The sequence below is a fragment of the Pan paniscus genome, chromosome X, assembly GCF_029289425.2.
Source record: "Pan paniscus chromosome X, NHGRI_mPanPan1-v2.0_pri, whole genome shotgun sequence".
Classification (NCBI taxonomy): Eukaryota; Metazoa; Chordata; class Mammalia; order Primates; family Hominidae; genus Pan; species Pan paniscus.
In genome coordinates this window covers 118,846,655-118,866,244 of record NC_073272.2, presented here as the reverse complement: position 1 = coordinate 118,866,244, position 19,590 = coordinate 118,846,655, and the positions used below count along the sequence as shown (strand labels likewise).

Genomic DNA, 19,590 nt, shown 5'->3' with positions numbered 1-19,590 from the left:
GTGTCCAGCAATGGATGAATGGATAGAGAAAATGTCATACATATACACAGCAGAATATTATTCAGCCATAAAAAAGAATGAGATCTTGTCATTCATGACAAGATGGATGAGCTTGGAGGACATTATGTTAAGTGAAATAAGTCAGGCATGTTCTGCATGTTCTCACTTATATGTGGGAGCTAAAAAAAACCCCTGAGCTCATAGAAGTAGAGAGTAGAATTATGATTATTAGAGGCTGGGAAAGGTAGAGGGGAGGGGAGGATAGGGAGAGGTTGGTTACAAAGTTACAGCTAAATCGAAGGAATAAAGCTGGGTGCAGTGGCTCATGCCTGTAATCCCAGCACTTTGGGAGGCTGAGGTAGGTGGATCACTTGAGGTCAGGAGTTCGAGGCCATCCTGGCCAACCTGGTGAAACCCCATCTCTACTAAAAATACAAAATTAGCTGGGTGTGGTGGTGAGCGCCTGTAATCCCAGCTACTCATGAGGCTGAGGCTGGAGAATCGCTTGAACCCAGAAGGCGGAGGTTGCAGTGAGCCGAGATGGCACCACTGCACTCCAGCCTGGGCAACAGAGCGAGATTCTATCTCAAAAAAAAAAAATGTGTACTGTTAAAAATGTAATTTAAATTACTTACTTCATGGATAAGTATGTTCTCATGAACATTAAAACATTATAAATCTGGCTATCATTGTAGATCTGACCACCGCTACCCTACTCCAGACTCCCTCGGAGATACAGAAGAGGAAACTGAGACTCAAAGAAGTGACATGGTGTGCCCAAGGCCACACAGCTAGTGCCTGTGGGGGATTTTCTGATTCTAAGTCTCTCTCTGTTTTTTTTTCTTTTTTGAGACGGAGTCTCACTCAGTCGCCCAGGCTGGAGTGCAGTGGTGCAATCTTGGCTCACTGCAACCTCCACTTCCCGGGGTTCAAGCAATTCTCCTGCCTCAGCCTCCCAAGTAGCTGAGACTACAGGCATGCGCCACCACGCCCTGCTAATTTTTTTTTTTTTTTTTTTTTTTTTAGTAGAGACAGGATTTTACCTTGTTGGTCAAGCTGGTCTCGAACTCCAGACCTCAAATAATCCACCCACCTTGGCCTCCCAAAGTGTTGGGATTACCGGCGTGAGCCACCGCGCCCAGCCTGACTTTAAATCTCTTGCTATTCTAATTTTTCTACACTGCCTCCCATCACCACAAGAATCCTTTCTATTCCTCACTGTGTCCCTGGTGCCCAGCACAGGGCTCTGCACCAAAGCTGGGGCTCAGCAAATATTTCCATATCAATGGATTCCCTGGCAGAGGGTTTCCTTTGCACGAAGGCATTGCCTTCTGAGGTGGGCTACACCGACCTCATTTGGTCAGTGAAGGCTCGAAGTGGCAACTGAGGCCATGCAGGCATCCTCCCAGGTGTCCCTTCTGCCACCCCAGGGCTTGGCGACATCAGGGATCCTGAGAGTCTCCTTTGGGAGCCAATACAGTGAGACCTAGTAGAGGTACACCAGGTGTTTGCTGGGCACACGCTATGTGGCTGCCGGTATGCCAATGGCCGTGTGTGACTCGGGGGAGAAATGCAAAGTATGATATTGTTGAGCCAAGATTTGTCCCATACGTAGGACACAGTGACCAGCCAGCACATATCCAAGTTCTAAATTATGCAGTGCTGATGATGCTTTGGGGGTTCAGGGGAGGAAGAGCTTGGCTGGAGCGGCCAGGGTAGACTTCTTGGGGGCGGTGGGTTTAGCTGAGCTTGGTGGAAAGCGGCCTGCGTGGAGGACACAGCTCTTCCAGCGGAGTCGGCCGCGGTGCCCAGGCCGAGGCGAGAAGCAGCGCGCCCTCTGCAGGCAGGTGCGAGAGGCGGCCGGAGACCCGCCTGGGCACGTGGACTGGAAAAGGAAGGAGTCGGCCATCGGCTGCTGCCGCTGCGGCTGCGCTGCGACTTTTTCAGCCTGTCTGTCTCAATCCAGCCTTGCACTTCGGCGACTTTCAACCGCCATTAGGCCTGCAAAAGCCGCGTTTTTTCCCTCAGGGCGTGCCCTCTCCTCCTCTCTCCTAGTTGTCTGCAGCTCCCCGCCTGGCGGGCCGGGCCATTTCCTTCTGCTGCTACTCGGCATAGTCCTAGCGGACTGTTTTAGCCACCGCGCTGAGAGCGCTCTTTACAAAGTTTCCCAGATTACAAAACCGGCGCCTAAAGGGAAGGGGCCGACTCTGAGAGAGCCCGTAGTTATTTAACAAACACTTAAGCGCATATTATATGCTAGGCTTTGTGCCAAGCGCCTCGCAAATACTAATTTATTTCATCCTCACTACAGTGCCAGGCAAGTAGTGTTCTTGACCCCATTTTCCGGCTGAGCAAGGTGAGGCAGTGAGACTTAGAATCTTGCTCACCATTTCACAGCTGGAAAGGGGCGGAACCATGCTCTTAACCACTGCACCAAGCGCCTCTCCAGGGGCTCCTCACATGGGTAGGTCCCCAAGCAGGCCGATGGTCCCTAAAGAGCTTGAACCCCTCCCTTCCTCTGGGTCTCCGTGGTTATTTTCCAGGCACCGCAGCATTAAGTGCTACTTCCTGACTCTCTCTAAGTTGGGGGGGTTCCCTTTGTTTTCAGGGTTTTCATCTGCAGGTGTTACACGTGGTTTGCCAGGTGCCTCAGTTTCCTCATCTGGGAAATGGTAATCTTAGCACCTGCATCATAAGGCCACTGAAAGGATTAAATGAGTATCCACAATTAAAAGAGTGCCTGGCCCATAGTCAAAGCTCAAGAAATGACAATGGATGTTACTACTGAGCAAGTCCGCTGCTGCACTCCTGGAGGCCTCCCACTCACAAGTGAGAGAGAACAAACTCTGCCTGCTTCCTGAGCACGTCAAAAAGGGCCACATTCACTCAAGGGTTCTCATGGGCTTTTAGTGGCTGAAATAGTCTTAGAAGCTGGGAACATTAGGCCCAGGTCTGGGAGCAGGTCTGGCCTAATCAGCCCTAATCAGTCACATGGGCGTGCAGTTGGCACAGCTCTATCGGCAGCGTCCTCAGGTGCCCCAGGAACATGTCTGTTCCTCTCCCCTTGGAGTGGCCTGAGTCATGTTGTGTGACAGCCACTGTTCAATATTGTCATCATCACAACCAGACATCCATCAGGCAATTACTATGTGGAGGGCTCTGTGTTAGGGGCTCATGACAAGATGGCCAGCACATGTGTGGCACAGGCCAGCATCCCATGAACACAGTATGGTAGAAGCCCTGGATGTGGAGTCAGCTGTTTTTCATACAGATTTCAGGAGGGGAGGGGTGTGTGCCAAGGTCCCGCCTCTCTGGTTCTCTAGCATGGACAACATAGCAGCAGTACAGGAACCAGTTGATTTCCCAACCCCTGCAATATCCAGATCTTCCCTGTAAGCCCAGGGTCTGGAAAAACAATAGCTGCAAGTCAAAAGGCCCCGGACATTTGCCAAATTATTATGTAAGAAAATGAAAAAGAAAGGCCCTGTACATTTATTGCTACAGAATTGTTCCCAGGTATCAAGTGGCTGGATCGAGCCAAAATTCATTCATGCCAGTCAATAACCAATGCACAAACCCTACAACATGCCATTCATTCATTCTCTATTTATTTCGTTATATAGATATTTATTTATTTATTTTTGAGACAGGGTCTCTCTCTGTCACCCAGGCTGGAGTGCAATGGCTCGATCTCGGCTCACTGCAACCTACACCTCCCGGGTTCAAGCCATTCTCCTGCCTCAGCCTCCCGAGTAGCTGGGACTACAGTGCCCGCCACCACACCTAGCTAATTTTTGTATTTTTAGTAGAGATTGGGTTTCACTATGTTGGCCAGGCTGGTCTCAAACTCCCAATCTCAAGTGATTCGACCGCCTCGGCCTCCCAAAGTGCTGGGATTACAGGCATGAGCCACTGTGCCTGGCTATTTTATTTATTTATTTATTTATTTATTTATTTATTTATTTATTTAGAGATAGAGTCTCTGTCGCCCTGGCTGGAGTGCAGTGGTGCGATCTCAGCTCACTGCAACTTCCACCTCCCGGGCTCAAGCGATTCTCCGGCCTCAGCCTCCTGAGTAGCTGGGACTACAGGCATGTGCCACCACACCCAGCTAATTTTTTGTATTTTTAGTAGTTACGGTGTTTCACCATGTTGGCCAAGCTAGTCTCAAACTCCTGACCTCAAATGACCCACCCGCCTCGGCCTCCCAAAGTGGTGGGATGACAGGTGTGAGCCACTGCACTTGGCCCATTTTCTCATTTATCTCCTCCTTCAGCAAACATTTACCACACATTCACTATGTGTTAGGTTCTATGCTCAGTTTTAGGAATGTAAAGAGAAACGAGACATAGCCCTTAATGAGGACAGACAAATAAACACTTGGTTGTGATACCATTAAATAAACATTATAATTCATTCACTTAACAACTATTTCTTGAACATCTACTATGTGCCAGGCACTGTTCTAGACACTGGGGACACATGAATGAAACAGACAAAATATCTGCCTTTGTGAAGCTGACAGAGATAGATTACTTTAGAAGTACAGAGGAGAGAGCAATGAGTATGGGCAGGTGGAGTCTGGGAAGGCTCCCAGAGGTGGTGCAATCTGAGCTGGGTCTTGAAGGATCATGCCCTGGCAGAGGGGCAGGTAAGGGCATGCTGGGAAAAACAATAGTACAGCCAAGCTTGGAAATATGAAAGTGAATGACATAGGTAGGAAATGGCAAGTGGAACTGCAGATCACGTGCAGGAGGAGGAACAGAACATGAGGCGCACAGTACTGTCTCTCAATATAAGGTGCAATCAGATAAAATAGCCCAAAGCCCAACTCATTTCATTTTTCTTTTTCTTTTATTCTTTTTTTTTCTCGAGACGGAGTCTTGCTCTGTCGCCCAGGCTGGAGTGCAGTGGCGCAATCTTAGCTCGCTGCAAGCTCCGCCTCCTGGGTTCACGCCATTCTCCTGCCTCAGCCTCCCAAGTAACTGGGACTACAGGCACCTGCCACCACGCCCGGCTAATTTTTTGTATTTTTAGTAGAGACAGGGTTTCACCATGTTAGCCAGGATGGTCTCGATCTCCTGACCTCGTGATCCGCCTGCCTCGGCCTCCCAAAGTTTTTTTGAGACTGAGTTTCACTCTGTCACCCAGGCTGAAGTGCAATGGTGCGATCTCAGCTCACTGCAGCCTCCGCCTCCTGGGTTCAAGCGATTCTCCTGCCTCAGCCTCCTGAGTAGCTGGGATTACGGGTGCCCGCTACCACACTCAGCTAATTTTTGTATTTTTAGCAAAGACGGGGTTTCACCACGTTGGCCAGGCTGGTCTCGAACTCCTGACCTCAGGTGATCTGCCCGCCTAGGCTTCCCAAAGTGCTGGGATTACGGGCGTGAGCCACCGTGCCCAGCCTCACTGCATTTTTCTGAGAGCCAACCCTGGTTAGAGGTAAGGGTGCGGCCAACACCAACTCCTCCTGTGGTTGTGTTAGTTGGTATGGGCCTTACGCAAAGTCCTAATGACCCCAGCCTCAGGCTTGTAACCTTAGAGAGAGGCTCAGTATTCCTTGTGAAGAGCTGTCATTTAAAAGGAAGATCTGTCTTGGAAAAGCCAAAGAAATGTGAATAAATTCAAATTTAACTCTAGAGCTTTAGGGTCAAGTAGTTTTTAATGACCATAATTCTTAAATTGGCCGAAAATAGAAAATAACCCATACTCTAAAAATGGACTTTATAAACAGTGCTTTGGTTATTATAATTTATTTTTTCTTTTGTTATCTCTTTTTTTATCCAACTGAGGTTATTATAATTTCTATTTAATATTTGTCAAATGGATTTTGTCAGTTGGTATTGAAACTAGCCGGCTTTCATATTTTAATATAGTTCATGACCCAAAATAAATAGTTGGACAGGGTCACCTTGAAGTTCTCTTTGAAACCTTTTGCCGAGTCAGATAGCTCAGAGGACATTATCTCATCGCTCTAAGCTTCGGTTTCATAGCTGTGAAATGGAGTGAATAATAATACCTGCCTCTTAGGGCTGTTGAGACAATCAGGACAGTTAATCCATGTAAAGTGCTTAGCACAACATCTGGCATATAAGATGTCAAAATAATGAGCTATGATCTTGATTCTGTAGTTTTAGAGAAATTACTGTTACCTGGTTGTATCGATTGTTTAACCTGAAGACGCAGGCTTAACTTAATTCAATCTATCTAGCCCTAGAAACTCCAAAAAGAACCACAGCCCACAGTAGATTTGAGGAATTATATTGTAGCTTAAAAAGGAAAGTTGATTTCCAGGTTTCCTGGTAGACAAACTGAGCCACTAACTAGTGACGGGATGTGATATAACCCAAGACAAAGAAACATGGAGCCGAAGTGGGATTACAATTTCAGTGGTCAAACTCCTAGCTTTCTACCCTAATTGGCAAACAGCACGCTTTTACCCAGAAGCCCAAGCGTCCTTACCCCCTGATCTTCACTTCTGGGATAAAGCCATTATGAAGCTCAATTTTTGTAATAAATGGACTCCTGAACCCTGGACTTAGTTGTGAAAGTGAAAGGAGATCCTTTGCTTCTAAAGGTCTCAGTAAATTTTCTCCTCCCTGCAGCTTCTTTCCCTAGGGAGTGAAGTCATAGGGTTGGGTAATCAGGCTGGGACCTCATGGGTTCCTTGAAATACTACGAGAGCAAAGGAAGCTGTGAGAAGAATCCTGGTGACCACACAGTGGCCTCTGGGTCAGGTGAGCAGTGCAGTCTGGTTGTGAGGCAGGACGGATTTATCTTTGACCTTTGGTCTCTTTCATAATCAGTGTTGTAAAATAAGTGCTCTGAGTTAGAGCTCAGGATTATCACCATAAGCACATGTTTCTATTCATTCAGTCCATTCCAAAAATGTCCTTTTCTTTCTTTACAACCTTCTCTCTCTCTCTCTGTGTGTGTGTGTGTGATCCACTTTCTATAGTATATATAGCATTTTCTTGAGACTGTTTTAGAAAATCTGCAGGAAAAGGATAAATCCATTAAACCATTCTCCCATGAATGAAGTGAAAATAATTTAAAGCATTTCAATAAAACAATAACAGTCGGGCCAGATGCAGTGGCTCCTGCCTGTAATCCCAGCACTTTGGGAGGCCGAGGCGGTTGGATCACTTGAGGCCAGGAGTTCAAGACCAACCTGGCCAACATGGTGAAACCCCATCTCTACTAAAAATACAAAAATTAGCCAGGTGTGGTGGCTTGCACCTCTTGTCCCAGCTACTCGGGAGACTAAGGCAGGAGAATCGCTTGAACCTGGGGGTGGAGGTTGCAGTGAGCCAAGTTCGCACCACTGAACTCCAGCCTGGGTGACAGAGCAAGACTCTATCTCAAAAACAAAAACAAAGCAATAACAGTCATAATAAGAGCAAAATTGTGTAAAGCAGGTGCCCAGCATTGTTCTAAGCACTTTACATATATTAACTCCTTTAATCTTCACACTATTCCTATGAGGTAGGTACTAAAGTTATCCCCATATTCCACATGGGGAAACTAAGGCACAAAACAGTTAAGTAAAAGTTGAATTGTTGTCAAGTAAGAAAGTTTGGTATTTGAAAATGAGACCTCTAGCCTCAAAGCTTCTCATGAGTGAGTCCTGAGCGGTGTGCTCCGAGGAAGGTCAGGTGGTGAGGAAGCCCCAGACCTCTCCCTGATGTACAGGGCTGCCTCCAAATTCCTTCATCTACTCCAGTTCCACGGGCAGGAATGGATCTGAGTTTTGTGGAAGTGTCAGCTTATATGATTTGGCTCCCTCTTTTTAAAAACACAAAATATGTCTTTTGAAAATGTTGCCAAACCACATGACCAAATGAATATATGGTTAGGGCTTGGGAGGGGCCCATGCAAGGGGTGGCTCCAAAGGGGAAGCACCCCTAGCTCCACAGTACATCTGCCTTTGCCTCTGCCCATAAGATATCTCTGCTTCTTGCCAAACTGGGTATTGGAGTTCATTTAGACAGAAGAGTTTTCCTTTTCATTCCCAAACACGAGGCCCTCGGAAGTTACCAGTCAACAGCTATTTAACTGATACTTTATTCTGGTTATGTCCTTGCAACCATAACCATCTCTATTCTGGGACTGAAAACATTAGAGACAGTGTAACATGTCATGTGATCAGATTCGGCATGTTCTCTAAAATCTCAACAGTGCTAAATTGCCTCCCCATGTTACGAAAGTTGCCCAAGGAAATGAAATCCCAGGATGGATGCTTGCCATAAAAATAACCCCCTCCTTTCTCTGTCCCCTTCCCTGATAGTCACGGAAAAGCCAAGGATTAATAGACTCCTTTAATTTAACTCAGTTTTGTCTCTGATGAGGGTCTAGTGAAAGCAACTGCCCAATCTGTCGCTTGAATACTGTTTATATTTGTTGCCGGGATACCAAAGGCTCTCTTAAGCCTTTGGCTAAGAAGAGCACCATGCATCTGACCTTGTTCACCTGCACATAAAGCAAATAATGGCTGAAATGATAGGAAAGCTCCTCCAAACATTTGGAGTGGAACACAAGGCATTTTTGTGTCCGAAATTGCAGCGCCTAATATTTGTTGTTCAAATAAATCTCAACCTGCATACGGAAGTGCACATTACACATAATAAGATGAGGCTTTGAGAAGACAGATGTTAATTATTTTGAGGTAAATCAGAGCACCTCTGACCCAAACACCGAGCTGTAATTTGTTGCTCAGCTTCTTGGTCCTGAAATTAATGTAAATCTTTACATTCGTAATTTTACTTGCCAATGCCAAACCACCCACACAGTCTGTAAATGACTGCTCTGAGTCAGAGACTATTCATTTACGATTGTGTTAGATATTTTAAAATGTTCTCTGAAAGGATTAAATCACCTAATCCTGGTCCTTTCACTGGTTCTGCTTTCTGCAAAAATGATGATGCTGGAGGACGTCTAAACTAGAAGGGACTTTAGAGTTTGTCTCTTCCCCAAATTTCTCCATTCAAGGATAAGAAACTAAGACCCTGATGTTAGAAGTGGCTTGTCTCCAGGTCACTCAGCAACCAAAACTAACCCCCCAACCCCCGCAAAAAAAAAAAAAAAAAAAAAATCCCAGGTTAGGATTTTAATAAATGGCCACACTTAGAAATCCTTGCTCAGAGTCCGGAAGCTACCCTTTCCCTGCCCTCCTGCCTCCGACAGCTTCTGTTAGTCCTGGTACTCCACAGTATGACTCGGTTCTAAAAGAATCATGCCATTTTGAATCCAGGTGGTCAGAATACGATTCCGATAAAACAAATCAGCAGCCGTTACAGCAATATGCATTAATTTTGGGGGAATGGATAGCCAAGAAATTGCTAATAACGGTGACTTTTGAGGAGGGGGCTAGTGATGAGAAACGCAGGACAGGAAGATGTTTACTTTTCGTTTTACATATTTTCTTTACTATTTGGCTTTTATTACCATGTACAGATGTTAACTATTAAAAACCTCAAAAGCAAATTAGAAATACTACGTTCACAAACTTCAAAGGAGAAATAGAATTTACCCCAGTAACATGGATGCTTGAAAATCTATGATACAGTACAGCAGTACTTTAAAAATTTTTTCTCCCAAAGTATCTGTAATGATAGAGGAGACTGAATTGGAGTCTGGGGGCAGTGCCAGAAATGGCCCTTGTATACCAAAACTCTCTTTGCAGTTTATGTTTTTAAAATGCCTTCAAATTAATAGACTCTCTAGCATCTCTGCATCTCTTTTGATACAAAAAAATGACGGTTTAAATGACTTACCATTCACGAAAACTGCCGCTCTGGGAAGACACCCCTCGTTTCTTTCTCCGGCGGTCCGGAGCGCCCGTAGCGCGCTGCTTCCAGTCACTGAGTGCAGAGGGCCCTTGGAATAGGAAGCACGGCTGTGCACAAGCTGACCTGTGTTCTGGCTCTCTCACCTGGAATCAGGCTTCACGGATCCTGTTATGCATTGAATAGTAACAAAACAACGGCATAAATTAGGGTGTTGCTAAGATTGTGTACCATCAACGTTCGCATGAGCGTAATGGACATAATGAATTCTATAGCACTATCCTGCACAGCTTGGAGAGATTAAAACCACTTTGTCTTTAAATTAAATTTCAAAAATCATTGAACAAGAATAGAAAGAACAACAACAACAAAAAACCCCACCTCATCTATGTCAGCTACCCAATTGCAGGAGGCACCACTTCTTGCTTTGTGATCATTAATGCCTGGTCCTAGGTTTATTTTAATAGCTGCCAGCTCAGTGAGTCCACATCTATTGTAATAACCATAAAGGGGGCTTGGGTCTTCTTGCATCGTGTATGCAGCCCTTACTGGAGAGCCTCTTATCCCCTTTCAAGAATAAAATCTACAACTGAAAAAGAACTAACCTGAAGTTTATTTTGTATAAATGCTACACAATATAGTATATCTAGTCTGTTGCAGAAAAAGAAAGGTGAGCTTGAATTCATTCTTAAGCAGAGCTGTACTTGGGCAAATCTTCACTCAACAAACCTGGGTGCCGTATTATGTGAAAGTTCACATCGGAGTGCTTGCTAAATGCCAGGCACCATACTTCTGGCTCTACATGCTTTCTTATGCTTAACCCTCACTCACAACACCCCTAAGAAATATATGAGCAGGCCAGGAGAGGTGGCTCACGCCTGTAATCCCAGCACTTTGGGAGGCCAAGGCAGGCAGATCACCTGAGGTCAGGAGTTTGAGACCAGCCTGGCTAACATGACGAAAACCCATCTCTACTAAAAATACAAAAATTAACCAGGTATGGTGGTGCATGCCTGTAATCCCAGCTACTTGGGAGGCTGAGGCAGGAGAATTGCTTGAACCTGGGAGGCAGAGGTTGCAGTGAGCCGAGCTCGCACCACTGCATTCCAGCTGTTAAAGATTTCATAGTCTTTAACAGCACTGCAATCTCAGCACTATGTAACTGTACCAGCTCTAATCCTCTACTCTGAATGGGCGACAGAGTGAGACTCCGTGTCAAAAAAAAAAAAAAAAAAAGGAAGGAAAGAAATATATAAGCGCTGTTATATCCCCACTTCACAGACGAGGAAACTGAGGCTCCCGGGGATTAAGTGACTTGCCCAAAGTCACACAGTAATCAGCAGAGCCAGGGTTAAAATCCAGGTATGTCTGATTGATTCTAGAGCCCCTGAAATCTGCCTCCTAAGAACTGTCAGTCACCATTTATGTAATGCTTATTATGTTCTATGGTAGATGCTTGGCATAAATTATTTAATCTTTGCAACAACCCTCTGAGGCAGGCATTATTAATAGCCTCATTTTACAGATAAGGAAAACCAAGGTTTAGAAAAATTAAGTAACTTGGCCTAACACAACTGAACATCAGAGTCCAGAACTTCAGCCCAGGCCTCTTTGATACCAGAACAGAATTCTTAATAACTAAGCTATAGTACGATTCAGGTGCCTGGCCAGAGGACAAACATAAACTCTGGGATCTTTGGGCATTCATCCATGCCATGCAGACCTCTCTGTGAATAGCTCTTATACATGCCAGTGTGTGGGATATTCCTCAAGAATGAGCTTTACATGTACACATGGAGCACCCGTTCTATCATTTTTAAAGTTGTGGCTTGACAGACATAATGCTGCATTCTTAGTACAAATCTCATGGCAAAATCCACTGGATTTGAGCCCTAATCAAGAGATACAGAAAGTCCAAACACTGTCACATGGATTCCAAATAAGGGTTTATTGAAAATAAACATAAATGCCCTCCATTGACTGGGCTTATTAGCATGAAGCAAAAGGCAGATGCTATTTCCTCTTTGTAAGGTTAGTTTTGAGGTCGTGGCCAATGTCTGGCCCTCTTCATAATCTTTAACAGCACTGCAATCTCAGCACTATGTAACTGTGCCAGCTCTAATCCTCTACTCTGAATGGAATTAAAAATGGCTTGAGGCCAGGCGTGGTGACTCACATCTGTAATCTCAGTACTTTGGGAGGCCGAAATGGGCAGATCATGAGGTTAGGAGTTCGAGACCAGCCTGGCCAACATGGTGAAACCCCGTCTCTACTAAAAATACAAAAATTAGCCCGGCATGGTGAGAGGCGCCTGTAATCCCAGTTACTCAAAAGGCTGAGGCAGAATCGCTTGAAACTGGAAGGGGGAGGTTGCAGTGAGCCAAGATTGTGTCATTGCACTCCAGCCTGGGCGAAAGAGAGAAACTCCATCTCGGCCAGGCACGGTGGCTCACGCCTGTAATCCCAGCACTTTGGGAGGCCAAGGCGGGCAGATCACAACGTCAGGAGATCAAGATCATCCTGGCTAACACGGTGAAACCCCGTCTCTACTAAAAATACAAAAAATATTAGCCGGGCATGGTGGCGGGCACCCGTAGTCCCAGCTACTCGGGAGGCTGAGGCAGGAGAATGGCGTGAACCTGGGAGGCGGAGGTTGCAGTGAGCCGAGATCGTGCCACTGCACTCCAGCCTGGGCAACAGAGCAAGACTCTGTCTCAAAAAAAAAAAAAAAAAGAGACACTCCATCTCAAAAGATAGATAATAAATAAATTTTAAAAAATTGCTCTAGCTGGCCAGGCACAGTGGCTCACGCCTGTAATCCTAGAACTTTGGGAGGCCAAGGTGGGTGGATCATGAGGTCAAGAGATCTAGACCATCCTGGCCAACATGGTGAAACTGTCTCTACTAAAAATACAAAAATTAGCCAGGCTTGGTGGTACGCACCTGTAGTCCCAGCTACTTGGGAGGCTGAGGCAGGAGAATCGCTTGAACCCAGGAGGCAGAGGCTGCAGTGAGCCAAGATTGCACCATTGCACTCCAGCCTGGCAACAGAGCAAGACTCTGTCTCAAAAAAAAAAAAAAAAAAAAAAAAAAATGGCTTGAGCCAGGTGAAAATGAAGGCAACTAGATGAAATTGGTATTGATTCTAAAAGTTTAAATGAGGTGATATTCATGCAACAAATGTAACCATTTTAAAGTGGATAATTCAGCTCATGGCTCATGATTAATAACCATAGGACTAGAAAAGGTGGGTTCATAGTATTTCTTGGAGAAAGCTCATTCAGCTATGATCATCCATAGGCAATGGAACAATGTTTTTTGGATGCACTGGGCCTGAATTCCTTTGCTAATGTGTTGGAAATGTTTGTGGGTGGCACAACCAAGTTATTCTGTTAAGTGGACTGCTGACAATTGGTTTTAAAAAGACAGTTCTTCATCTCCGGAGATACTGTAGCATGTATTAAAAATGTAGCATTCACTAAAAAGGTAGTATTTATTCGAATGTAGCACTCAAATATGTATTTTTATATGAAAATATACTGCAGACAAAATTTATTTTAGATATTTTTATTTCTCCAAATTTGTTATTTATCAGGAGTGACTGAAATAAAAAATACAATTGAGTCCCATCATCATCATCATGGAAATGGCTTTAAGAGAAAACTGGTCAGATGAATATTATTGCTTCCCATTTTCAACCAGTAAATAGTTGCCACTGAGAAACTGACAGCCAGGAGTCTGTCAAGAATGCTCAAGATATGTTATATAATACAACATGCCTGTTCACAGGGGGAAAAATCCTAGGAAATAACTTATGTGTACTTCTTGATTTCATCATACAAGACAAGCACAAAAGCACCACCCATGCCTCTGAGAACATTGGACCATGCACCCTTGAAAAAAGCTTTGCCTCCTTCATCACGAGCAATCTTCCTCCAGCAGTCAAGCGTGCCTGTGTACATGATGTCAGCTGCAAAGAATAAAGACATGGAGTTGGTGACTGAAGGGCGATGAAAAATCCTAAGATTCACTAGGCTAAATAAAGCAGAGCCCCACCTCTAAGAACGTCAGCTTTAAATCCAACATTCACACATTAGCATGGGCAACACTGAAATATTAATGCTATGACCACAGGAGTACAGACTACCCATTGGTCTTAACCTCTAACACCATTTAAGCACCCTCATTCATAGGCATCTGAAGGGCCAGCTCAAAGGAAGTTGTGGAACAGACACAGATGCTATCAACCCCATCCCTTGACTTGGACAGACAGCCATTTTTAAAGGTATGTATCACCAGTTTGTGGCAGCAGATTGCCCGACTACAACTTTATCTTCTGCTCAAGTGGAACTTACTTCCTTTGCGCCCTGACTGCATCATCATGCGGCGGCGAACGGTGTCAAATGGATAGGAAGTCAACCCGGCAACAGCAGTGACAGTCTGTGCGATCATCCAGCTGATAACGATGTGAGTGTTCTTGGGATCCGGAAGCATTCCTGGGAATAGGAAAGAGATGCTTTTACCAAAAAGCAGAGTTTTACTGACTTCCTTTCCCCACATCCCCTAAACACGTCATCTGTACACAAGGGTTGCATTGGATGATCTTGGCTTCCTTTAGCAATTAAAAAAACAACTCTCTAGCTCTTGGACTCTTAGGTTGGTACAATGCTCTTTTAAACTGTCTCCTAAGAACACAACGTTAAAGCCCACAGCAAACTTACCCTTTGCAGTGTCATAGATACCGAAGTAGGCGGCTCGGTAGATGATAATACCCTGCACAGACACGTTAAAGCCTTGGTACAGGCCCTTAATCCCATCAGATTTGTAGATCTTAACCAGGCAGTCACCGAGGCCTCGGAATTCCCTTTCAGCTCCAGCTTTACCCACATCAGCTGCTAGACGGGTACGGGCAAAATCAAGAGGGTACACAAAACACAGGGATGTGGCCCCTGCAGCACCACCCGATGCCAGATTCCCTGCAAAGTAGCGCCAAAACTGGGTTCTCTTGTCCACACCACCCAGGAAGATCTGCTTGTATTTATCTTTGAAGGCGAAGTTAAGAGCCTGGGTGGGGAAGTATCTGATGACATTGGCCAGGTTACCGCGCCAGAAGGACAGAACTCCCTGCTCCTTGGGAATACGGACCACGCAGTCTATAATGCCTTTGTATTGCTTATCTGCAGTGATCTGCTTGCTGGCATGCTGCACCTAACAGACAGGAAGGAAGCCAACAGGGACAGTTATAACCATGGGGAAGGGAAAGAGAAGAGCTTATGCCATCTCGATCAATGCCCTTTAAGGTTGGCTCCCCTCTCTCAAATCTAGTCTTCGTATATCATACTGGCTGGACCCTCCCAACCCTCTGAGGCTGTCACAGGGGAAGAGGTGATCTGCACCAGTAGCATTAAGCCTCCACCCCTCTGAGTGGAGAGGGGGCATCCTCCAGCGGACCCGTGACCTTCAGACCTAGGAGAAAGGTCATTACCTCAAACCCAGGTTCAGAGGCATTAGGGCGAGTCCCACATAGGGCGCGGTCACCTTGGGGACCGCAGCCTACGCCTCAAGTCTCCTGAGCTGCTTCCGTCTCGCTCCGCCCCCACTTCGCTCCCAGAGGTGACCCGAGCGCCGCCGCCGCCAGCCCTACACGCTAGCCCAGGAGCGCCCTCTAGAGCCGGCACTGGAGAGCGCGCGGCGCAGGGAGGCAGGCGGAGACGCGGCGGCAGCGGCCGCGGCTGCGCGGGGGCGGACGTAAAAGGCACACGCGCTTCCCGGCGCCGGCTTCCGGCCCGGCGAGGTTTGAGCGCGTCCGCGGGCTGGGAGGCCGCTGGACCCGGGCGCATGGCCTCCCCCGGGCAGTTATCTCCTTGCCGCGACCTTGAGGTCTTCGGTAAGAACTGGCGTTCCTCTTTCTAACGCCGGCTTTCGGCCTTCGCCCTTGACGCCCAGGCCCGGGGAGGCCGTCACTCAGGAACTGCTCCATCCGAGTCCGCCGCCTCGGAGATGCCGAGAGCCTGGTCCTGCCCTCTGCCCCCGGCCCCTTCCTAGACTCACTACTTCAGGTCACTAAAGGCGCCTCCCACCAGTTTGACTTCTGTTGTGCCTCTGCGCCCCGCTCTGGCCTCTCCTAGCCGCTTCCCTGGCCATGTCTTTAGAGTTCGCTCCCCGCCACCCCTCGGGCGCCCGCCTTCTGTGCGACCCTTCCCCCCACTTCCTGGTTGGGCTCCTGGATCCCAGGACGTACCTGCAGCAGCAGCTTGACCCGCTCGATGGGCGCTACCGCCGTCTTGGAGATGGCTGCGGCCACTCCACCTGCCAGGAAGTCCTTGGCGAAGGACACAGCGGCATCTGTCATGTTGAAAGAGGAGGCAGACTGCTGCAGGACGGTACTGGGCCGGGAACCGGCTTTGACTCCGGCGCTGCGGGGCGGAGCGAAGCAAATGGCCGATTTATATAGGGGGAGCCAGCGCTGGAGCGGCAGGCGTCGGAGGCGGGGCCGGGGCGGGATCTGGGCCCCGGCGCGGGATCTGGGCCCCGGCGCGGGATCTGGGCCCCGGCGCGCTGGGCAGCAGAGCCGCTGAGTGGCCCAGCGCGCAGGAGGAGGAGTCGTGGAGGGCGGGCCGGGACTGCTCTCCGCGCCGCCCGTGCTCGCCCTCGGCACCTGACCCGGCGAGAGGAAGGGGCGGGTCCAGAGAACACCCGGGACTTGAACGCTGGACCCTGAGAGAGGCCTCGGAGAGGGGAGGAAGGGTGAGGTCACGATGTGCCTGGACAAAAACCCTTGGAGCAGGACCAGGACTAGGGTGAGACGCATTTGTTACAGGGATGCCAAAAGAACCCTTCAGTCATCGAGATAAACAGTAGTCAATGCGATACTTTTAAAAAGTCGTATGGGCAAACTACATCCTACTGGGCGGCCCCCTTGTTTTGTAAATAAAGTTTAATTGGAGTGTCAAGGCTGGGTTTAGGGTGAGGCAAGCGAGACAAGGTCATGCAAGTGCAGGTTGGGATCCTGTCTGTATTTCAAATGTTGATCATTTGTTCATCATGGATTTTTGCATTGCTTCTGATTTTTTTAAAATAGTACATGAAAAATCATTTGTCTTAATTACTGAGTTGTTTTTCACCAAGGTGAATGCCTCACTCTTCCCACTCTAGACCGTGCGCTGTCCTGGAGCCAGTGAAACCAGACGAAATTAAGGGAACAGCAGACGAAGGAACTGCCACCGTGCCCCAGACCCTGGTTTGCAAATACAGTTCGACAAAGATCTTGCCGGGAATTGGCCTGGGAGAGTCCAAAGGACTGGGCTGGGGGTGGGGAAATGATTTTAGCCAGAAGACAAATATAGAGGTTGTACCCAGAAGGTTAAGAGGCTTAGGAAGGTTAAGAACTACGTTGACATTTGGCTCCCAGGACCCCAGGTAAAGTGCCCTTGGATCGAATAGATTTCTGAACTCCAGAAACATTTAGAGGAATCAATAGAATTAGATTGGCAGCCATTGTGCCAATGGACAAGTGCTTACTGAGCCCCTTAATCCCTTCACTGGGTAAGCATTTGCCACACATGTCCTCAAAAACCTACTTGTTAGCTTAAGTGGACTCCCTCAAGTTCAGAACAGGAGCAAATAGTGTAATCACAAGTTCCGTGTCTGAATAATCATAACAATGTTTATAAAAATAAGGACGACTGTTGAAAACTGCAACTGCAGCTGAAACTTATGTGCCCAGACTTCAGAATTCCCATAGGCAAAATGCCAGCAGGCCTTTGCACACTGAACACATAGTGTTCATATCCTTCACTTCCCTTTCCTGCCCTCTCCCATCTTCTCCAGATCTGCCTGTGAAAGGACCCAATTCTAGGACCCCCCAGGATGGTTAGGCCCTTCCTCTGAAAGTACACTTTGCAATTTGTTAGTCTCCTCAAGAACCCCAGCGATCGAAACTGATGCACACAAATTGCATGTGTTCAAAGGAGCAATTTTGAATCTAGCTTTGTTGATCCTGGGAGAAATCTTTGACCTGTGTTAGTGAAAGGCTATGGTGTTTCTCAGCTGATTATAATAGCGAGGTAGCTGGATGCAAAAAAACAGTTTCAGAGAATGGTAGAGTATATCCTCCAAAGGCGATACTCACTTCTCTATTCTGGTGAGAGAAACAAGAGCTAAAGCAAAATTCTACAGAGGGCTTTATTTGGAGAGAGGTGGATTTTATTTATAATGCATTTAAAATTCAAAATCTTTCTAGTTTGAACTCTTGACATTCTGATTAATGCATTTTTATTCAACTGTTAATTATTCCTCGATACACCTCGCCATCACTTGTGTATCCCTTTTCTACATGTGACCTTTCCCTGGCCACATCTGCTACTCTCTTTGAGCATGATGCCTCTACTGTATTCTATTCCAGAGCTCATTGTTTTGTCAGTTTTTTTTCTCTCCACAAAAAAAGATGATCAAATAATTACATAGAATTTTTCCCTTCTCAGTCTTTGGGTAACTAAGTGTGGTTTTATTGACGATGAAATACAAGATGGGTCATTTAAAAGCAACTTCTTGCCATCACTTGGTATTTTGCTAAATCCACGGTGAGCTGGAGCTCCCGTAGTCACCTATCACCGCGTGTATTTTAAGGAGTCAGATATTCTCGAAACTGTTAAGGTCATGAAAGACTAAGGAACTGTCACAGATTAAAGGAGACTAAAGATACTTGACAACTGAATGTAATATATGACACTCAACCGGCTCCTGTACCAGAAAAAGGACATTGGTTATATTGGTGAGGTTTGAATATCTGTAGATTACCAATACTATTCTTCGTTATGGTGGTTATGTAAGATTTAGAGAAGTTGAATAAAGGATATAAGGACATTTTTGTTCTATTTTTGCAACATTTAAAAAAGTCTGAAAGTTTAAAAACTTTTTAAAAAAGAAGGAAAAAGAAACAAGGAGCAAGCATCCAGGAAAATAGAAAATAGAGTCTCATTCTGTCACCCAGGCTGGAGTGCAGCGGCACGATCATAGCTCACTGCAGCCTCAAACTCCTAGGCTCAAGTGATCCTCCCACCTTAGCCTTCCAAATTGCTGGGATTACAGGTATGAGCCACTGCACCCAGCCGAGAAGAATATTAATGATGATGATGATGATGATGTTGATAATGATATATGGCTGGTCAGTTAATCAAAACTAATTCCTCCATTGAGACATAGTGCTGTGTTAGTAATTATTGTGTTTCTGGGAGCTATGTAAAATATAAGTCTAATTAAGAGGAACTAAAGCTAAGGCAATGCCTAGTAATTCTCAAGGAAAAACAAGGAAGAGAGTCAGAAATGACACTTTTAAGGCCTCAGATATCTATGTACCAACACCCAGAATATGGGTAATAAAGGGAATGTAATTTTTTTTTTTTGAGACAGAGTTTTGCTCTTGTTGCCCAGGCTGGAGTGCAATGGCGCGATCTCTGCTCACTGCAACCCCCACCTCCTAGGTTCAAGCGGTTCTTCAGCCTCAGCCTCCTGAGTAGCTGGGATTACAGGCACGCCACCACCACGCCTGGCTAATTTTTGTATTTTTAGTAGAGACAGGTTATTACCATGTTGGCCAGGCTGCTCTCAAACTCCTGACCTCAGGTGATCTGCCTGCTTTGGCCTCCCAAAGTGCTGGGATTACAGGCATGAGCCGCAGCGACCGGCCGGGAATGTAAAATTTTAATACACTCAGGAAAATGCAATTTTATAGGTATTGTTTAGACTTGGGAGGGTGGAACTTCTGGCTGGCATCTGGAAAACTTGATTCAGAGATACCATACAG

General features: G+C 46.4%; 1 protein-coding gene and 1 long non-coding RNA gene across 2 annotated transcripts; one reads left to right on the top strand and one right to left on the bottom strand.

Moving 5' to 3' along the window:
- Positions 1 to 13,336: 13,336 nt before the first annotated feature.
- On the bottom strand, positions 13,337 to 16,430 carry SLC25A5 (solute carrier family 25 member 5). The gene is made up of 4 exons (XM_003812627.6): positions 16,027 to 16,430; positions 14,507 to 14,993; positions 14,141 to 14,281; positions 13,337 to 13,755 (listed from the first exon to the last, which is right to left on the bottom strand). The coding sequence occupies exons 1-4, from the start codon at positions 16,135 to 16,137 to the stop codon at positions 13,598 to 13,600; spliced, it is 897 nt and encodes a 298-aa protein (XP_003812675.3). The 5' UTR covers positions 16,138 to 16,430; the 3' UTR covers positions 13,337 to 13,597.
- Positions 16,364 to 18,650, top strand: LOC117977568 (uncharacterized). Its single transcript, XR_004668763.4, has 2 exons — positions 16,364 to 16,585; positions 16,941 to 18,650. It is a non-coding gene; the product is annotated as an uncharacterized LOC117977568 (long non-coding RNA).
- The last annotated feature ends 940 nt before the right edge of the window (positions 18,651 to 19,590 follow it).

Bases quoted from the DNA above. Each gene is read 5' to 3' on its own strand.
- SLC25A5 (XM_003812627.6), bottom strand. From the start codon at position 16,137: ATGACAGATGCCGCTGTGTCCTTCGCCAAGGACTTCCTGGCAGGTGGA. The intron at 14,994-16,026 runs GTACGTCCTGGG...CCTGTCTGTTAG, and splicing joins GGGTCAAGCTGCTGCTGCAG to GTGCAGCATGCCAGCAAGCA. The intron at 13,756-14,140 runs GTAAGTTCCACT...TATTCTTTGCAG, and splicing joins GCAGTCAGGGCGCAAAGGAA to CTGACATCATGTACACAGGC.